Source organism: Setaria viridis, chromosome 9, assembly GCF_005286985.2.
Source record: "Setaria viridis chromosome 9, Setaria_viridis_v4.0, whole genome shotgun sequence".
In the NCBI taxonomy this organism is placed as follows: Eukaryota; Viridiplantae; Streptophyta; class Magnoliopsida; order Poales; family Poaceae; genus Setaria; species Setaria viridis.
The window spans coordinates 44302710-44322578 of record NC_048271.2 but is presented as its reverse complement, the minus strand read 5'-3'; the positions used below and the strand labels follow the sequence as shown (position 1 = coordinate 44322578).

Genomic DNA, 19869 nt, shown 5'->3' with positions numbered 1-19869 from the left:
TCTAAGATAATATATACATATAGATTATGAAACACAAATTATATACTATAAATAAAATAGCTACGGTTGGTGAAGAGACATAGAGGGATTATACAAGAACTAGCAGAATGACCGTGCATTACTACGGTGAAATGATAATCGTATTTTTAAAACTCGTAGTTTTTTTCTATTTCTATCACTATACATATTTTTTGCGTTTCTCTTAACATATATCCTTATACTGAAATAATTATTCATTTCTCGACAATAAATCAAAATATTTATTGTTTGATGCTATGCTGAATCGATCCACATCCCACCAATTCTGAAAAATGTAGCGAGGATACATTCAAGCAATGGAGTAATCACGAATCATGAAGCCTGCTGAACAGTTTGTGCACGAGTTCGTGTTCCATTTACGACATCGCCAGCAGCTGCCGGATCTTCTTCAGCTTCTCCACAGACTGGGCAAAAACCTTACTTGCTTTAATATTAAGTAGAGATCATGATTAGTCTCTGGTATTTAGAATATACTATACCTTAACTAAAGACCGAAATTAACTAATGAGAGAGTTTTGTGGTGTCCCAGTTCAAATCCCGAGCGAAGCCATTTTTTCTTTTTCCTTTTTCTTTTTTCTTTTCTTTTTTCCCCTTCTTCTTTGAGAGTTGAGATGCTTAGGTGGTGCGCCTGGGTGTCGACGAGCAGATGTGCTTGGGTTGATTCCGATTCTCTTCTTCTTTTGCTCTCCAATTCCGATCCTGATTCCGATTCTTCTTTTTCCTCCCTTTCCCATTCCTCTTTGCCTCTCCCCGTCGGCACCTCCGCGCCGCCTTCCTTGCCCTCAGACCCCGCCGCGTTTCGCTGCTCGCCACGCCCGCCCCAGACGCCACCACCAACAACCCCTTCGCCGCGCTCATCGCTGCCCCCCGCACGCTGTGGCGCCGCACCCTCTAGCCCCTTGGGGACTATGGCTTCGGCAAGCACAGCGCCTGGGAGGGCGGTGTTGGCCTTTTCATGGTCTTTGGGGCCGCGCTCCTCACCCTTGCCCTCGTCTGGCTCAGGGGATTCAGCTCCGCTCCCGATTCCGCAAGTACAACACCGTCTTCGAGTTCACGCAGGCCTGCGGGATCTGCGTCGGACCTGCGTGCTTGCCCATATGACCAAGGTCGGGAACGCATCGCGGAGGAGCCGTCCACCAAGGCTGAGCGCGCGTGCGTCGAGGCTCGAGGTGGAAAGCTGGTGGACGTCATGAGCGCCTTTGCGAAGGTGCTGCCGCGAGCGGGAGCGCCTCCATTGACGGCGGATGATGGAGGTGTTGCCGACGGGGGCTTGGCTGGTGGGACCGGGTTGGCGGCGGGCGCGGGCCTCGCCGGGGTCGGCAGCGGGTTCACTGGCACCGGAGAGGTGGAGGGGGGCGTGGGCGTCGCCGGTGTGGCGGCGCGGCCGGGGCCGGGGAGGGGCGGCGCGGTCGGAACGGGGACCCCCGCCGAATGAGAAGCTTTTTCCCCTTTGACCCCCTCCCTTCCCTCCTTTTTCCACCCGAGCCCTCCTCTCTTCAGAATATGGATTGCAAAGAAACTTTTTTGCAAAATGACCACGGCGGCCGAGAAAAACTTGGCAGAAGCATTACTTGCTTTAATATTAAGTATAGATATAAGTGGTTCACAGACGGCTTCGTCAACCAAGGCTGAGAAGCAACCTTCCAAAATGCAAGTTGTGCTACCACGTCGGACCACATCATATGTAGAATTTCAAATTTTTTTACTCCTTTTGTCATTCATTTTCTTATTTTGCACAATTCACATTTTAACCGCTTTGATTAAAGCATCTGATAATGCTAATTCAATAATTTGTGAAAAATACTTTAAAATTTAACGTATGAATTACTAAAAAATATATTGAATTGTTGAAATAGTATATCCAAATACTAAATTTTCCTTACAAAATAAACACATATATATACTCGTATCAACTAGCCTCGTCACGATTAAAAGCGGTCATGAAGATGGACCACCCACGGTTCGAGAGAAACATATGTTTGAAGCTATTCAGCCTAGTGAATCATTCATACTTGTGTCCGGATAGCTCCAATTGAGGTTAACACGTGTGCATACTTAGCAATCGAGTATGGGTTAACACTTGGCACATCCAAACCTTAGGTCCGTGTGTACAGTACACCCACAATTGCATAACGCGTCCTATCATTTCGACACCTACAGAATATACCACCCATCGCACGCCTCGTAGCCAATTTTTTTAACTTTTATATACCTGTGTGAGCCGCAAAAGTTCTCGCTTCTCTCGGCGTTGCGGAAAGCGTCCACCGGGAGACGGTATCCTGGCGTTACCGGAAGCAGAAGCCACGGTCACACCCAACACCAACAGCAGCAACCACAACGGGCACTAGCTCAGCTTGCTCTCTCCAGTCTCTCTGCGTCAGCGTCACAAGTTAGGCCTGGATCTGTCTCTGATTTTGCTGCAACTTGGGGAAGGAAAGGAAGGCCCTCTCGCATGCCCAAAAGCCAGCCACGCTCACCACCCTTGGACCGCCAATAATGCAAGAGCTCGGATCAACAAAAGACTCCTTTTAACAAAGACAAGCTGCAAAGCCATGACGTTGCCCATCACTAGTCAAGAAACAGCTGCGGGCGAGCCTTGTAGCTTGCACAAAACAACGTGGAAAGGTTCAAGGAGCACATCGAACCTAATTTAGGCTAAAAAATAAAGAGGTGTCCAGCAGAGCCCAAAAAAATGTAGCAGAAACCAAGTGCACTGGATACCGATCATTGTAGGTGGCTCGTAGATCGGATTCGCAGACGTCCAGATCATAAGGGCATTCTGGCAATGGAAATTTCTAGGTAATATATCACATCCCCAATCGTCATCTCGTGCTGATAATACTATGAGCTTGGCTAGTTCAACATTTGGGTCGATCAAAATGGGTGGACTATATACTAACAGTAAATACCAAAATCCGGCCTGATACTAATGAGAGGAACAACAATGGCTTCGTGGAAAGCTCGTCCCAGCTCTCATCCAGACACCATAATATCTTGATGGCCCGTGCTCTAATCTACACTTATCTAGTAATACAAGTTCCCCTTGGCTCTTGCCGACAGTCGCAATTGACAACCGAGCGTTATTGTTCAGCGACAGCTGTTTCCGCCCCCTTGCATGCTTTGAGCCTAACATGCACAATGTGTCAATGTCAAAATAGAAGTCAATAAATATTCACAGTTCAGGTGATGATATGCAATTTGTATTGAAATAAAGACTCATATAACAATGCCATCTACTGAGCAGTGAAAAATCTTACTAAGTACTGATGTTCCAGTATGCAACATCACATTAGATCAGGGCGTCTGACTCCAGCAACTTTGTCCCACTCATCTGGGGAGAGCGTATCAGCCATGTACTTCTCCTGACCGCGCCAAAGGATCTGATAATCACACAACCTTAAGAATCTACCCGTTTGGACAAAACAAGAGCCTGTATGTAGCCAATACCTTTTAGCACATACCGCTAATAGGCAACTGAAAGTTCATCTTCTAATAGGGGACAAATTTGAATCACGATTCTGTCTTATGCAAATGTATAATGCTGCCTAAACAATAAGTAGCAACTATCTGTCCACACTTCAGATATGCCAAGAACTAGAAAAAGATGAAGGCTACAAAAATCACTGACAAAGAAATAAATTACCTTGTCAATGACTCCAAACTCCTTTGCCTTCAAGGAGTCCATGTAAAATGGCCCTCTCATTACCTTGTCTATTTTCTCTGGTGGCTGTTATAAAAGATAATTATGTCCCAGCTGTCAGAAACATATATCAATACAGATACAGAGTAGCATAAGAAATACACAAACATACATTTCCCGTATGCCTTGCTAAAAGCTTGACCAATGTGTTCCTGTTGTGCACGACCTACAAGAAGCAAATAAGAATGTCAATATTAGGTCGTGATTAAAAATGTGTTCACCTTTCACAAAGCTGTAAGTAGGAAAAGTGACCGTGCGTAACCGAGTGTATGGATACATACATGATTAGCATAAACCAGCATAGAACATAGTATTCAAGAAATACAAGCTAATAAGAAACACAAATCACAGCTCATACCTCCTTTGCTCGAATAACAACATCTGATGCTTGCATCATCCCATATGATGGTATACGAGGTTGTTGAATCATAGCTGGCATGCAAGTAAGAATCTCAAAAATTAGCAGAAAATGACCAGCAAAAGAGAGTATTTCTCAACAAACTAAACTGATGTGGAAGTTGACATGTCGATACCTTTAGCATGAGGGAACATATAGCGTTTGCCTTTCTTTCCAGCTGCAAGCACAAGACAAGCATGACCAGCTGCAGCTCCTATACAGAGTGTGTGGATCTGCACAGCAAAAAGTAACTTCATCAGGAGAACTATATATAGAGAAAATAGATAAAGTTTGAACAAAATTCACACTGTAGACATTGTAACTTCATTCGCTGCAAGCATCCCATCCTAATCTTGCATTGATAAAAACAGGGATCCACCAAGTTCAAAACGTCATTTCCCAGTGCAAATACAAACAGGGTTGTTCATGACCACTCTCTTGTTGAACAAATAAATGCAGAAAGAACAGTGAAGACGATCAGTTTGTCTTTGCGTGTGCCATCCATTTCAAACAAATGATAAAAAGGCTATCCACTAATAATCTCTACCAAACAAGACACAGCGAGACTCCTATATTGCACGCATGGTAAAAATTTTCTTTGAAAACAACTATATCTTCTTTGCAGACAGTAAACATTTTCAAGAAGATTTTACTGCACTTCAGTCTGTACCAGATGATTAATATTGAACTAATGAACTGCAGATGGTGAATGTAGAGCACCTCAGCTTTCATACGCATCATTGCATCGTAGATGGCAAAACCTTCACTCTCCATCCCGACCTGACAAATGTTGACAATAATATTAAAGAACAATTTGGCTATCATAAGATTCATAACAATGAGCAAATGCTACATGAGACCTCATAGTTCATCCAATTTAGCATGAATAAGCTGTAGTCTACAGATACTTAACCACAATGTTAGAGACACTTGAGAGCAAGCCACCAACTGAACCATTTTACTTACCGGTTCACCATCATCACGAGCTGTTCCTGTTGAGTTGATGTATATATAAACAGGTTCTTTACTGTTCATCCATTCAAGGTACATCAACTGGGCAACAACAAGCTCAGTCACTGCTGGCACCAACTAGAAAGCAACAAAAGATAATCTTGTGAGGTCATGGAATATGCTTAAAGAATTATCAATCCAACTCTTACAGCATACTGTATAGAAGTTTTGTTTCATATTGAAGAAATAATTGTTATAAATTTATAACGAAATGAGTAGATGTATACTGAAAACAAAATTTGTCCAACCATCAAAATCAGTGATCTTTAGCAATTGATTTGTACATAAGCAAGGTTCCTCTGCAGTGTTGACAAAACACTGTGCATATTTACTGGATGTGATTTGTGAACTAGAGCTGAGTTAAAAGTGGCAATAGATAAATTAAAGAGCATCATTTTGTCAAAGTATCGAACTGAAAGTATGTGCCCAGTGTACACTATGTGAAGGAAATGTTTCCTTGTACAATTTACCAGTAAAAATAATATGGTAGAAATATACTAAAGGCGGTATGTACTCAGATATCAAAAGTATCCACTCTGATGAACGAAGCACTGGTGGAAAATAGTGATAAACATATGTTGGACATGTGGTCGCTATTAATCCTATTATACACACACCACTGATTCATGTGTTGAGATGCATGCCTGAAGGGTGGGCAGCAAGCTTATAACTGTTATGGGCAGGGATATTCGTGGCTGGGATATGGTGCAGGGTGTATTTGTGAGAGGTATATGGACGTGGCCCTGGACCTCGAGGCCGCAGCTTGGGTGCTGTGATCGACGCCGCAACATGGAGGCAGGGATAAAGAGAATAGATTGGGGAACTAGATTGATTCTATTACTTGTTGTTTCAGATTACAATGGCTCTCATATTTATAAGCCAGGCTTTTGCCCCACGCACAAGTACAAGATAAATATCTATCTGCTAGTAAACCAAATCCTAACCAAAGCTAACAACTTAATCCCCTGAAACCTGGACTCCTAACTTATCTGACCAAACTGAAAGCTAATCCTATGTGCATAACAATAACCAGGAGTAAGAAGGTAGCACCAAATCAGAGATATCAATGCAACTTGTGTGGTGTAGATAGAAACAGAGGTCAGGTATACAGCTGTATACTTTGCATGTGCACTCCTAAACTAGCACTACCAAAATTTGGCTAGCCAAAATTTCAGTTAAGGAATTAGCTGCCCGTACTTGGCCAAAGTCTGGCAACATTTGTACAGGATATGACCGAGGAATTGGGATTGCCAAAATTTTGGCAGGCACCGGCTAGAATTGAATTAGGTGCCAACTGCCAAAACTTCTTGGGGCTTGCCGAATTTTGGCAGGGTTGGTTTCAGCACAAACCAAACAACACCAGTCTTTTAATGTCAGGCAAGGAAACTATCACAAAGGTTTCTTCGCATGCTTTCAGATTTATGCAGGTAGCAATCTGAACCTTTGGCACCTAATTAAGTAATATGAACAATCCTTTACAAATGGCATCTTGTTGTAAAAACAATGGTACAGAATGAGAAAACACTGTTGAGGATCACTAGCGAGCAGCTTTTGTCCCAGCAGAACCCAATGGTACCGCACTCTCCCTTGCTTATACCACTATACGTCGAGTGTGGAATGAGGTAAAGTTCAAACTATGAACTATGGTGCACTGTCAGGTGGAACCAAGCTGTTGTTGTTTTACAGCTCAGAATTTTGCACTGAGTCAGATTGTTTATCCAGCCTAATAGAGCCCCATAAAGTTTGTTATCTTTGGAAGTAGCAAATGCAAAGTAATGAAATGAAATGAACAAAAGTTTCCTACTGAGAAGTGAGAAGTGAGAACCACGGTCCAAATTCATACCGGCATTCCAATATAAACAATTCGACCATGAAGAAGCAATGAAGGCAAATCTGGTGGAGGCCTTCTAGGTCTGTGTTGACTGTAAGAACTGCTAGAACGTTCCACCTGTCAATTACAAAGCATAGGTGAGTGATCATTATGTAAAATGTGGTGCAAATGCCAAAAGATCAAGACACATTTAGCAAAGATTGTGTATCCCAACCATTTCAGAACCAAAGGTACACATGAAAATACTAGTGGTAAAGTTCATAATGTATATAACGCGATTGATATCTTCATGTGATAAGATTATACTTCCCAACAGAGCTAGTGGCAAATACCAAACCTAGCATGTCAGCTAATGCTGAACCATAGCTGAGCATACAGCTGATGTGTATTGAGCTTCACGTGTACGATTACAAACTTAGAGCAACTTATTATCAGATAACTAGGAAAACGGAACGCTAAAACATTCTTAATTTGCTGCTAGAACCTAGGAGTACTCGAACGAGCATCAGCGTCTCATACTCGAGCCATCGGTTATTTCCTTTTGCTGGGACCTGCATCATATTAGATAAAAGCCGCTTCGTTTCCCCAGCCCAAACAAGCGCGGAACCCTCACCTGCGCGGGCGAGGCCATGAGCTTGGCGTTCTGGAAGATCTCGAGGAACGGCAGGTGGTCCTCGCCGCGGCGCTCGCCACCAGCGGCGGCCACTAGGTCCTCCGGTGATGCAGCCGCGAGGGTGGACAGGAAAGGGTCTCCCCTGGGGTTGAAAAGCGGCGACGGAGCTCCCGGCGCCGCCCGTGCCACCAGAGCCGAGGACGCCGCGCCGCCCCGCGCCTGCCGGAGCAGGGGAAGCGGGAGGGAAGGCGAAGAGGCGGCGTGGGCAGGGGATGGGGTGGGGATCCGCATCGAGAGGAAGGTGGACGTGGAGGCCATGGCGGCGGCGGCGCTCCGCCGCGGCGTGCGTGCGAGCTCGGGGGAGTGGGAGGCGAAGCGTGTGGATAATTTGGTCTGCAGATGAGTCGACAGCCGTCGAGTGCTTGCCGTTTGCTTGTCGTGGGCCTCTTGGGCTTTGGGAAGGTGTACAGTTATTATATGGGTCGCTGGGCTTTAGGTGTATGAGGCTCTAGAGCAAATTACCTTTCCATTACCCTGTCAGGCAAACACGTCGTTCGAATCATTTTTTTACGTCATTCAATCATTGCCCAGTGCAATTAGCACTACAGAATGCCCAATGTGATTTCAACTTAGGGTACGTGCTTAGCATTGAGTTAGGTTTTAACGCTTTAGTAATTGGAGTATTCAATGTTATCATCCATGTATAGCGCGACACACCATACTTGTTCTTTGTTCCACCAGGAAAAAAATGGTTGGAAACATTCAGTTTTTGTAGTAAAATTAGGAGCGAAATGAACAACAAAGAAAAAAAACGAAAATGAGTTGATTTTTCGCCCAAACACACAAAACAGGCATTTTCGCGGCAGAAAAACAAGGAAGATGAATACAGTAAAACAGTTAAATGCGACTGGTATCATTTCTGCGGCGTGTCCTTCGCGATTCAGTTGTGTAGAGGAATGGGATCCAACACTGTATTGCTAAGATCGTTGCAGATGATGGACAAGGCTTAGCGGCCATGAGCAGAAAAAAGCAGTGCAGCGTATCACACAAGTGATGAACACAGACAGTCAAGAATCGAATCAGGGAGCTGACACAGCAACAGACAAAAGGAAGAGAAAAGGAACCTCCAATCTATCTCGTTTAATCAGTTTCTTTCATCCGCATAATAACAAGCATAGCAGCAGGGGGTGAATCACCGAGGCACTCCCAGCTTCCCCTTGGAAGCAATGAGGCCATCAAGCAGATGGCCAGAGAAAGGCGAGAGAGAACAACACAATCACAGCAACGGAAGAGACGGCGAGCTGAGGCAGAGGCAGGTAGCTAGCCGCGGCACTGGGTGATCTCGGAGCAGCCGCGCGTGTAGGGGTTGGCCTCGGCGCCCGGCTGGCAGTTGTAGTAGGACGCGCCGGGGATGGAGCACGGCACCGAGTCCCGCATCAGCGCGCCGTAGCTGATGTACTGCGCCGTCGGCAGCAGGGTGGCCGCCGTGTTCACGTCGTAGTAGTACGCCTGCTGCAGCCGCATCCGGGCCCTCGCCGCGGCGCCGGCGCCGGCGCCCTCGGCGCCCTCGGCGCCCACGTCGTGCACGACGGGGCACTCCTCCGGGGAGCCCCAGCACGAGTCGTCGTCGGACGACGACGCCGCCGACCACGCCCACTCCGCCGCCATGCGCGCGTGGAGGGCCGTCAGCTCTGCGCCTGCCGTCGCGGACCCCACGAGCGCCGCCACGGCCGCGAGGAGGAGCAGCAGCGGCACAGCCTGCCGTGACGAGGCCATGGGTGGGCGTTGGCGCTGGCGCGGCGGTGCTTCGAGACGTGCGATGCGGCGAGCCGGCGACAGGCCGGTGCTCGGTGCAGCTGGTGGCGAGTGAGCGCGGCTTGGGCGGTGGAGGGAACAGAGGGAAAAGGCTTTAAACCAGAGGGAGTGCTGGCCTGCTGGGAACTGGAACTGGAAGTAGGAGTATGTGGTGATGCGCTTACGTTGACCTTGCTCCAGAATAGTGTAGTAGAAATTAAATTACACAAGGAAATGCCATGTATATAAACCTGCTTCTGATATGCATCGAGACTGCGTGGTCGCGTGGCAATGCACAAACATCTAGCAGTTCTGCTCCTGCGCGCGATTCTTGCTGCAGGTTGACTTAGAAATCTTCTCCCAGATTTTTTTTTTCTTTTGTCACGCACCATCAGTAATCGGCAACCGCACGGTTTCCTGCAGAAATATTAGCAGCACATAAACTCAAAAAATCCCGTTTTCACAAACTGAGATTACCTATTTTTTAGAGAAAGGAAAGAAACATTCTAAGCCTTTGCACTCAACATGAGTATATATAGTCAAAACTGAGATGACCTATGAGTATATACACTCACGTTTTGCCAAACAGAGGTATTCACACAAAACCCGTAAAGAAACATACTCCATTTAGGTACCTAACTGTATACAAATATCTATGAATCTAAAAAAAGTTAAAATAACTTACAATTTGAAACGGTGATCAGTAAATGAAAGGTGAGGAAATGAGGCCATTCATTTTGGACAATCCAGCGGGACAGCATGCGGATTCCAATGATGGCCAGGTGAGCTCCGCGCCTGCACCAAAACATGGCCCTGATGCAGGATACTCGGAAGAATCAAAACTTCCATTAGTAAAAGGAAGCAGTTTCCATGCCAGATCTCAGTTTCTTTTCACCGTCTCCCAAGGGCAGTTAAAGTGAAAACAGCACATTGTTTAGTCGCACACTGCTACAGGAACAGTCGTAAACAAACTAAATTGCCACACACAACAGAGCTCCACAGGTGATGATGAAAAGGTAGCTACGCTGGCCCATTGTATAAATAAACTCCGCGGAGATGTTGGAATATGGGAAAAGGATCGGCTACAAAATCCTTGACCCCTGAGGTTTGCAGCAACGCGATGATGGGCGCTGCACGTGCTCACGCACACAGGCACACCGACATCATATCAGTACATGAGCAAGTAGATGCTGCTGGTTGCACACACAAAAAGCATTGGGAGAGGAGGAAAACTGTGAAGAAATCTGAAGTATGTTGTTTATACAAAGAAGAAACAATAAACAGTCCACCTACGCGCGAATCAGAACAAATCACCTTCGATGTTTCTATACATAATGGAAAGAAATGGAAGCCACACACTCATACTTGATACAGAGAGCTATCACTGTGTTACATGACTGGGAAAAGTTAGTCGAAGTCGTAAAATCCTGCCCTCCAGGAACTACGAAGAGCAGACGAATAGCCTCTGGCTAGTTCCTAAATCGTTCATCCACTATTGGCTAGGCTGAAATGTGCCTACATGTTTCAGAATCAACATTTATCCTCAGTCCATGTAGTGAGGTGTTGTTTGGACTAGAAGCTCCTCGTCCTCATTATCATCGTCGTGATCATCAGCACCTACCCAGTTGCTCGGGTGATGCTGCGACCTTGGGATAGCACTGAGAACTTCTGCAACAACATAAAAGCATGTTAGCAAAATATTATCAGTAACAGATGACGTAATGTAATGAATGATTGTGTTGTGATAATTAACCAGGATGCTCTTCCAAGTGATCCATTTGCAAATGCTGCATTCTGTGGTACAAGTTAATTAAGGAAACACAAAGCAAATAATATCATTCCAACATCTTATAGCTAGTGAGCTACCAAGTTATGATTATGAACAAATGAGGTCTGTCAACATCAAAACACATGCATGAATTCAGAATGTTAGATACAATAGATCACTTTTTCTCAGTAACACAGTAACTGATATTTCCCCACATAGTTATTGGCTATGCAAGTTTTATGGAATCAACACATTGTCCTAGAAATTTTCCATTAATCAAACCCAGCGACTGTATATCAGCATAGCTTCTTCAACTAGACCACTCAGTGCAACTATACAAATAGAACTAACATGATTGTAAGTTCATTCCTACTCCCTCCGTTCCAAATTGTAGGTCGTTTTGATTTTTCTAGGTTCATAGATATTATCATGCACCTAGACATACACTATATCTAGATGCATAATAATATCTATGAACCTAAAAAAGCTAAAACGACCTACAATTTGGAACAGAGGGAGTACCTTATAAATTTGGCACAATCCAAAATGTTTGCAACAAATTTTGCTTCTGCAAGCCAGAGTGTACAATAACTTTAACTGGTGAAGGCGACATTAGTATAAACACATTTACTATGATGAAGGCAGGCATGCCCACATAGACTATTAGGCTTTGCTCTGTCAAGATCTTTAAAACACAGGGCAAAAAGGTTCCATGTTGAGGGATGCTGATAATCGCAGATAAATCATGCATAAAGTTTTCAATTTCCTTAAGACGCAGACAACAGAGAAAAACATTTCTTTTTTAATGTGGCTAATGAGCTATAAAAGTACTGGTAGGTTTACCTTGATAACATATGCTGATACTAATTGGAGGATTGGAAAGAAATACAACAAACTGAAAGTTGTGAGTCCATAATTTCATGTGGCAACAAGTTATAGCATTGAATAGAAATTAGCAAGGATTAAGTGAAAACGACTTATAGGATACGTATTGTTTGCATTATCTGCAACTGGTGGCATGCGTGGAGCATTTGCAACATTGGGCATTGACGTGTCGTTCAGCATACTAGTGCTTGCATTACTCTTCTTCTGGGCATGTGTTTCTCTGTTAGCTTCAAAGCTTTTGGGAGTATTACCTGTTTAAGAAAGCTTTGCTTATGTTTAACTAGCCCAATGGTTTAGCAATAAGACAGTGCTAGGATTCAGAGATGAAAGTAGTTTTGCAGTCACCAGTTAGTTTGATTACACCAAGCATGTCACAGTCCATTCATTGTGGCCTGACACTGGCAATGCACCAAAAGTAGCCATTACATCTGTACAGGCCCTTTGGTGCCCACTTGGACACAGGAAAGCATGTGTGTAGCGTAACCATACCACTGGTAACTTAAAAAGAACATTTTACTAGGAAGATACAAACCTGAAAGCTCTGACCATATTTTAGTATGGTTCAAGACTGATGGTGTAGTAGCAGCCCTTGGTTCTCCGTTGTGTTGTGCTGATGTAGCTGGCTGTTGGGCATCATTGCTGTCGGCTAGTTGTGATACAGTCATGGTGGCCAGAACTAGAGTAGCTTCAAAATCAGATGCTGATCCATCATCGAATCCAAATCTTGGAACCAAAAGAACAGGTCTGCAATTCAATGAAAACTCAGGTTGACCGATTCAAAAAGATAATGAAATTCCATAAGCAAGGTAACTTACTCGCCAGTCTTCTCAAAAAATAGGAGAATTTCAACCTCACACCCTTCACAAAATGTCAAAAAAGCCTAGTATGGAACAAAAAAGAGAGAAAGAAATATGTGAAGACTCTATTAATATTACTTGATGAGAAAGGCAAAGCAATTATCCACACAGATGCCAAACACGATGCATCTTTTCTCAAACAAATCAACAATAGAACGTTTGAACTTTCTAAGCATGCCACTAGTCATGAAGTCATGAAGAAACATACTTCCAGCAATTATGAGATATAAGAACTAGCAAACTTATAGCAAGGAGAAATCCGTAGTTTTAGAATGGCACTGAATGGAGTTTTATCTTGCTTTTATGTTTATTTGTATTCACAATAGTAGGGAGTTACAAATGTAGCACATGTGCTGATGCAAACAAACATATATTTTCCATATTTACTAGCTGCTTCTACAAAACTATTCTAGGATCCAATCAAAGGCGCACTGTATTCCAGTTCATTTTCCATTACAAGAGCAAAAGACAGATCATAGATCACCTTCAGTTCTTTTACCCCAAAGGTTACATCCACTGGATCACCAGCATGGACATACTCCACGAACTCCTCAGCAGGGTCAATCCACAGCTGTGTGTGCAGTCTCGTGTCACAGTCATCTGCAACTCCAGAAACCATTCCAATTCAGAACCCAATCACCAGCCTAAACGCTTACCTCCACAACCAATCCAAGAAGAATAAAAGAGAACCATACTGCCACGACACACCAGAAGGAACTACCTTTCGCAGGGTCATTGTAGCTCCGGAGCTCAACGGCCTTGCCCCCAACATCCCCGCCAGCATCAGGCAGCACTGCAGCAGGATCTGTGGCAATGATTGTGAGCTCCTGCAGCGAGGACTGGAAGTTGGAGAGCAGGCGCGCGAGCTCCCGTGGCCGGATGGCGAGGCGGCTGGGGAACCGACCCCGGTCGAGCGCCAGCGACTGCACCTCGGGCTCCGCACTGCACACGATCCAGTACGTCTTCCTGACACCTTATCAACGCAGCAAAAGAAGATTTGGGAGAAATTATAGTTCACCACAGCTACGAGAGAAAGGGGCAGCCGCCAAAACCGTAAAAATGGCGGGAATGCAGAGAACGGCGCGCCAAAAGCACGGAATTCACAAAATTGGGGAAATGTTCCACAATCACAGAAAATTCCTAGTGCAAAACCCTAGATAGGATAGCCGGATAGGAACGAAGGGGCAGGACAGGTGTGCATGCGCACCGTTGAGGCAGTGGAGAGTGAATTGGAGCTTGGGCGCATCAGGTTCTGGGAGTGAGATGACGAGGCGGTCGAGCGCGGCGTGCGGCGTGCGGAGGACGGCGAGCAGGGACTTGAGGAGGACGCTGCACTGCAGCGGCGTGGATGACGGCGCCGAAGCCGCGGCGTCGAGGTGGTAGTGGTCGAAGAAGTCGCGCGCGAGGGAGACCGAGCCGTACGCCGACCGCGAGCTGTTGAGCGTGTGCAGCTCCAGCTGATGAAAATCATGAAACGTCAGAGGAAGAGAACGCGTAAGAATCAGTTGGGGAAACCCCACGCGGCGGTCGGGGGACGACGAGATTGGGCGGCGAACCTTGGCGGGGTGCGCCTGGAGGACGAGCTCGGAGGCGACGCGCGCGAGGAAGGTCACGCACCGGCCGAACGTCCGCAGCGAGCTGCCGCTCATCGACAGCTCCATGGCCGCAACCGCCGCCGCCGCCGCCGCCGCCTGCTCTGCTTTGGTTTGGGAGTGGGGAGGGAAACGGAACAGGGAGGAGGGGGGAGGTACCGTGACGTGGGCCGTTTTCGCGTTTGGGCTGGGCCATTTACTGATGGGCTAATTGGTCCAAAAAGGCGCACGGTGACACAGCCCAATATAGGGAATGTGACGCTGCCGGCGGGCCCAGAGACAAACACTAGGGTTTACGACCCGCCGTCTCATATAAATTGCACCAGCCCTCTCGCGCCGAACCCTCTCACGCCGCCGCCGCAGCTGTCTTCGGTCTCCCGCTCTCCCCTTCGAGAAATCAAGGTGCGCCTCCTCACCTCTTCTCCCCCCGATTGATCTGCTGCGTAATCTCGTAGAGTTCGTGCTTGCGCGCATCGCTGATTGTTAGTCAAGGGTTGTCTTTGGGATCTCCTCCTCTGGTGGTTTGCGAGGAATCGGTGGTTTGTGATTATGTTTACTGCTAGCGTTTCAAGTAGAATGGTGCTACCATGTTTCGTCCCTTAGATGGAATGCATTAATGAACTCTGGACGTTTGGTACTTTCGCTGCATGGATGAATTCGTTCCAATCATTTTGCCGAATTGCAAAGAAATGCTTTATCCAGATCTGATCTTGGGAGTCCTGAATTTAGCCGTTCGACAGCAGTTTTTGCACAGTTACGAATAACGTTTAGACTCGTTTATCAAGTTGGAATTGTTACAGGACTTCATGGAAAACCTCTTTTGCTTCCTAATTCTCTATGTAGCAAGTACATGGTGATGTTCTTTTGAAACCCATGTGCCTGATGGATTGTATACTTCTGTGCTCTGTAGTCGCTGCTGCTGTAGTCCCCCCAAGCCGTCACCATGCAGAACGAGGAGGGTAAGATGGTGGACCTCTACGTCCCCAGGAAGTGGTATGGTTGCCTCATTCTCTAATTGAAATGGTGTTGCTCTTAGTTGTTGGTTATGTGGTGTGCTAAGCTTGAAGTTCCTGTTCTTGCAGCTCTGCCACTAACAGGATCATCATCGCCAAGGACCATGCCTCTGTCCAGATCAACATTGGTCACTTGGATGAGAATGGCCTGTACGATGGTCACTTCACCACATTTGCTCTCTCTGGATTCGTCCGTGCTCAGGTGATTGTCACATATCCTTGTAATTTGGCTTATGCTTATTGCAGTATGTTTGTCAAATTCAGAGCTAGAATGTAATGCCTTGTTACTGTGAATTTGCATCACTCTGTCTCAAAACACATTGTTGGTCATCTGCTACGGGTTGCTACTATGCATGGATATAAATTTTAGAAGATTATTCCAGCATCTCTTGGACCTTATCAGCTGAAGTGCACTTTTCATGATTTATTTTATGCCCTCAGTATTGGTTATAGTCCAGTGTTGAATTTTCTGCTGTAGTTCGGAATCAGAATTTGTAATGAATACACAAAGTTTTTACATCTATGTGGTTTCATGGACTCAGGTACACGAAAACACCATACATTTGTTTATGATGTTTGTAACTAGTGCTGTTAGCTAGCGTAAAGTATTTCTTTTCTTTGTATGAAATGAATAATTTGTTGGAGATAAACTAAAGATTGAGACAATCTTTGACACTGTACTAAAACTATTTTCTGTGTCCTGTTACTATATTCTGCTTGACTCTGGATGTAACCATGCTTCTCTATCATTGCATTATAGGTTCTGATTTCATATTTTGTTTTGACAGGGTGACGCCGACAGCTCGTTGGACAGGCTGTGGCAGAAGAGGAAGGCTGAGATCAAGCAGTAGATCTTGCTCGTAGTTTCGCCCTGAATCGACTCTTGAGGGATCCTTCCTTAGCTATGTTTTGATTTCATGTCTCCAGACCATTTGGATGCAATGCTGTGATTTCAGTTGGTATCTTACATCTAAAGACTTAATGATCGTTTGTTGGGTTCCTTCTGAGTATGATGTGCCTTGGTAACAATGTTGTCAAATCAAAGTATCTTAATTCCCTTATGCTGTGGCATGGAGTTTCGTATCTAGAATCTGCGGTGGTTTTGGATTCAAATTAGATGCTAAAGTAAGGAGTCAAATTATATGATAAAGTCAGGGTAGCACTGTCTACTTTTGTTCTTCATTCGACACTGTTTGCGGGCATAAGAGCAACTCCAACTCCAAAACTAACTCCAACAGTCCACCCAACCAACCTTCCCAATTTTATTAAGAAGACAATCACATTGGGCCCACCTTATTAAGAAGACAATGTTTGCACCAACGTGATCAGTTCTCGTAGGCACAAATACCTTTCTTGTATGGTCGTATAGAAAATAGGCGCACAACCTTGTTCACTTGAAATTAAGGTTCACAATACATATATTTAGGCTCACACAAGCTGATCCTTGTTCACTTGAAATTAAGGTTCATTATTCAATATTCATAGAGATACCATGAAGCTACCAAAGGTCCGGCCGGCAGCTAGCTTAGCTTAGTTTTTAGGCGACTCGTTGGCGCCACGTGGTTTGCCAAGGAACGACCTGGCGATCTTCCCGTTGGCGCCATCCGGGTAGAACCCGCCGGGCACGTGCTCGTCGCCGGTGAGGTAAAGGATCCTGAGAAGCTCGGCGGGCGTCCGGGAGTAGGAGAGCGAGTCCCTGTCGGCGGAGAGCACGTTGGTGCAGATGGCGCCCTCGGCGCCCAGCTCGCGGGGCACCGTCAGCCCCTCGTCCTTCACCCCGCACCGCCCCAGCCGGTTGCGCAGCGCCGACACGCGGTCCGTGAACTCGGCCACCGTGACGTTGTACGGCGGCACGGCCTCGCCGCGGCGCCGGAAGAGGAGCGTCCGGAACGCCGCGTCCTGCCCTGCCTCCACCCCCAGCAGCCCTGCGACGAGCTGCACATGCGTAGGTTTCAATGGCGTCAGCTGCTTATTGGTGGTTCACTTGTTCTTATATGGCTTGAATAAGATGCATGAATGGTTAAACATCATGATCAAAAGTCGACAAATATTTTTGATACGGAGGTGGTATACGTTACCTCCTTGGTCTTATAGCCGTCGATGATGGGGTTGGTGCCGACGTAGCCGTTTATGCCGAGGTAGGGGATCACGTAGCAGGCCAGCAGGAAGTTGAGGCTGTTGGTGTAGGGGTCGAAGGGAGGGTTCAGCCGGTACCCAAACGCATTGTCCATCACCCTGGCGAAGTTGTCGGCGCTGAGGTTTAGCAACGGCCGTGGAAACCCGCCAACTGTTTGCTGGATAACCCTGCCATGCCATGGAAAAGCTCACTAACTGGTGAATAGCAAGTTTCAGCAGTTCACAAATTAATCATGGACAGAGATCGATTGCAAACTTGCAGTTACTCTCAAGAAACGAGGAATATATTACAACGTGAGCATCTGATCTCCTCGCTCGTCAGTCGATCACAAACCTCAGGTGCCCAACTTCCTGGAGGGCAAACTCCGAGACGACGCGCCTCGTCTCCTCGTCGAGGTTGGCCTTCCTGGCGCCCACCGGCGGGGGCCCGCCCCGCGCCAGCCCCGGCGCGGCCTCGTCGAGCCCCGCGCCGTACGCGCCGTGGAGGAAGAACTCGGCCTCGGTGTACTCCAGGTTCAGCGCGAACTGCACCAGGTCAACGTCGTGGGGGAACACGGCCACCGGAACGCGCGGCGCCGGCGGATTGCACAAGAAGGGTCCGCCATTGGAGAGCAGAGCCACCGCCGGCAGCCGCTCCGGAGGACAGGTCTGGTCAATGAACTTACTGGGCAATGCTAAACCCGAGGAGCATAGTTGGAGTAGCAGCACGAGCAAGAATGGAGCGGCAGCAGCATGTGATGATGCCATGTTCTAGCTGAAGCTTCAGCTTGCAAAATGCACGCTGGCTTCGGGTCAAGCATTGTGATGCTACCTGAATTTGTAGTGTATAACATCGCAGCGTTACCTCGCAGGAACACACTATTATGCTGTTAATGTTGGGATATTTAATTATTTGCCATCCGGACATTCCTTGAGGTGCCAGCATATTTGTCATCGGAAAGAAATTTTACCAACACATTTACCAAATCACCTCTCCACGCTGGAATCTCCACACGAAATGACTCCCATGCCCCTAGCCTTGAACTTCTGCTCCCCTAACGGAATTTTAGAATGAGCACTCCCTTTTAGAATGGCACCTATATATTTGTCACCGGAGATAAATTTTACGCATTTACTATTTTCTCCGACGTGTCATGCCAGATTACCCCTCCACGCTGGAATCAACACGCGAAATGACTCGCATGCCCCGCCCGCCGCGTCCCGACCCGAGCCAGGCCAACCATTCTCTCCGTGCGGGCCCGCAGAAGGATAAGGTTAGGGGCATGGGAGTCATTTTGCGTGGCGATTTCAGCGTGGAGGAGTAATTTGGCAGGCTACGTCAGAGAAAATATCTTGATAAAACTTCTCTCCGGTGATAAATATGCATGTGCCATTCTAAAAACTGGAGTGCTCATTCTAAAATCCGGTTAACGTTGGACCGTACCGAAACGGCGACTAAATAGGATGATATCGAATTTTCAAGCGGTACTCCACCCGAATCAATACATATCGTTTAGGACCATGACATGACGGACCGGCGGTGAGCCTTTGACCAATATTTTCTACGACGATACGACATTTCAAATAAAGAGAATTAAATATTTGAAAAGTACTTTCTCACGGTGAATCGCAGATCACTACGGGACACAGGAACATTGCCAAGTGCCTGAAGCACTCGGCAAAGCCCCAAAAACATTCGGCGAACCCTATGCCGAGTGTAACACTCGGCAGTGGGCACACGGCAAAAAACCTGCCGGCAAACAAACTTTGCCGAGTGTTTTTTACCGGGCACCCAGCAAAAGTTTTGCCGAGTGCCTAAAAAACACTCGGCAACAATTTCAGAAAAAAATTAAAAAAAAACCAGTCGCTGGCCACCGCCGACGCCACTGCCGGCCACCACCGCCGCCGCCACCACCACTGGCCCAAGCCCTCCCTGGATCTCGCCGCCATCTTCCTCCCCCTGGCCAGCGGCGCCGCCATCTCCCTCCACCTAGCCCGCGCCGCCATCTCCCTCCCCCTCCATGGATCTCGCCGTGCCAACGCTGTCTCCCTCCCCCGGCCCGCGCCGCCGCCGTCCCCTCCGCCCCTACCCACGCGTGCCGCCATCTCCCTCCCCCTCCTTGGATCTTGCCGTTGGGGGAGGGAGGGAGGGAGGGGCGGCCCCGGCCGTCGGATGTCGCCGGTGGGGATGGGGCGGCCGAAGAGGGAGGGGGAGGGAGAAGGAGGGGGCCGCCGCCCGGATCTCGCCGAGGAG

General features: G+C 46.9%; 5 protein-coding genes across 7 annotated transcripts; 1 reads left to right on the top strand and 4 right to left on the bottom strand.

Moving 5' to 3' along the window:
- Nucleotides 1-2816: 2816 nt before the first annotated feature.
- LOC117839979 (ATP-dependent Clp protease proteolytic subunit-related protein 3, chloroplastic) lies at nt 2817-8018 on the bottom strand. The gene is made up of 10 exons (XM_034720431.2): nt 7592-8018; nt 6991-7095; nt 5103-5225; nt 4857-4916; nt 4273-4369; nt 4098-4171; nt 3852-3905; nt 3683-3766; nt 3297-3419; nt 2817-3165 (listed from the first exon to the last, which is right to left on the bottom strand). Exons 1-9 carry the CDS (start codon nt 7907-7909, stop codon nt 3324-3326), a joined length of 1011 nt encoding a protein of 336 aa, XP_034576322.1. The 5' UTR covers nt 7910-8018; the 3' UTR covers nt 2817-3165; nt 3297-3323.
- A 687-nt stretch (nt 8019-8705) lies between these two features.
- On the bottom strand, nt 8706-9750 carry LOC117841034 (rapid alkalinization factor 23). Its single transcript, XM_034721599.2, has one exon. The coding sequence runs from the start codon at nt 9365-9367 to the stop codon at nt 8912-8914; it is 456 nt and encodes a 151-aa protein (XP_034577490.1). The 5' UTR covers nt 9368-9750; the 3' UTR covers nt 8706-8911.
- An 850-nt stretch (nt 9751-10600) lies between these two features.
- LOC117838307 (uncharacterized) lies at nt 10601-14616 on the bottom strand. Of its 3 annotated transcripts, XM_034718274.2 has the most exons (9): nt 14452-14611; nt 14103-14352; nt 13617-13868; nt 13380-13495; nt 12854-12918; nt 12571-12782; nt 12142-12289; nt 11139-11179; nt 10601-11053 (listed from the first exon to the last, which is right to left on the bottom strand). In XM_034718274.2, exons 1-9 carry the CDS (start codon nt 14554-14556, stop codon nt 10929-10931), a joined length of 1314 nt encoding a protein of 437 aa, XP_034574165.1. In that variant the 5' UTR covers nt 14557-14611; the 3' UTR covers nt 10601-10928. The 3 variants fall into 3 exon arrangements, with proteins under 3 accessions (XP_034574165.1, XP_034574167.1, XP_034574166.1); XM_034718276.2 differs by lacking the exons at nt 11139-11179; nt 12142-12289 and having other exon boundaries at nt 14452-14613; XM_034718275.2 differs by lacking the exons at nt 11139-11179; nt 12142-12289 and having other exon boundaries at nt 14103-14616.
- A 146-nt stretch (nt 14617-14762) lies between these two features.
- LOC117838310 (small ribosomal subunit protein eS21) lies at nt 14763-16561 on the top strand. Its single transcript, XM_034718282.2, has 4 exons — nt 14763-14889; nt 15398-15480; nt 15570-15702; nt 16289-16561. The coding sequence occupies exons 2-4, from the start codon at nt 15431-15433 to the stop codon at nt 16349-16351; spliced, it is 246 nt and encodes an 81-aa protein (XP_034574173.1). The 5' UTR covers nt 14763-14889; nt 15398-15430; the 3' UTR covers nt 16352-16561.
- A 165-nt stretch (nt 16562-16726) lies between these two features.
- On the bottom strand, nt 16727-18479 carry LOC140220030 (ferritin-like catalase Nec2). The gene is made up of 3 exons (XM_034718277.2): nt 17971-18479; nt 17579-17804; nt 16727-17435 (listed from the first exon to the last, which is right to left on the bottom strand). Exons 1-3 carry the CDS (start codon nt 18381-18383, stop codon nt 17031-17033), a joined length of 1044 nt encoding a protein of 347 aa, XP_034574168.1. The 5' UTR covers nt 18384-18479; the 3' UTR covers nt 16727-17030.
- Between the last annotated feature and the right edge of the window lie 1390 nt (nt 18480-19869).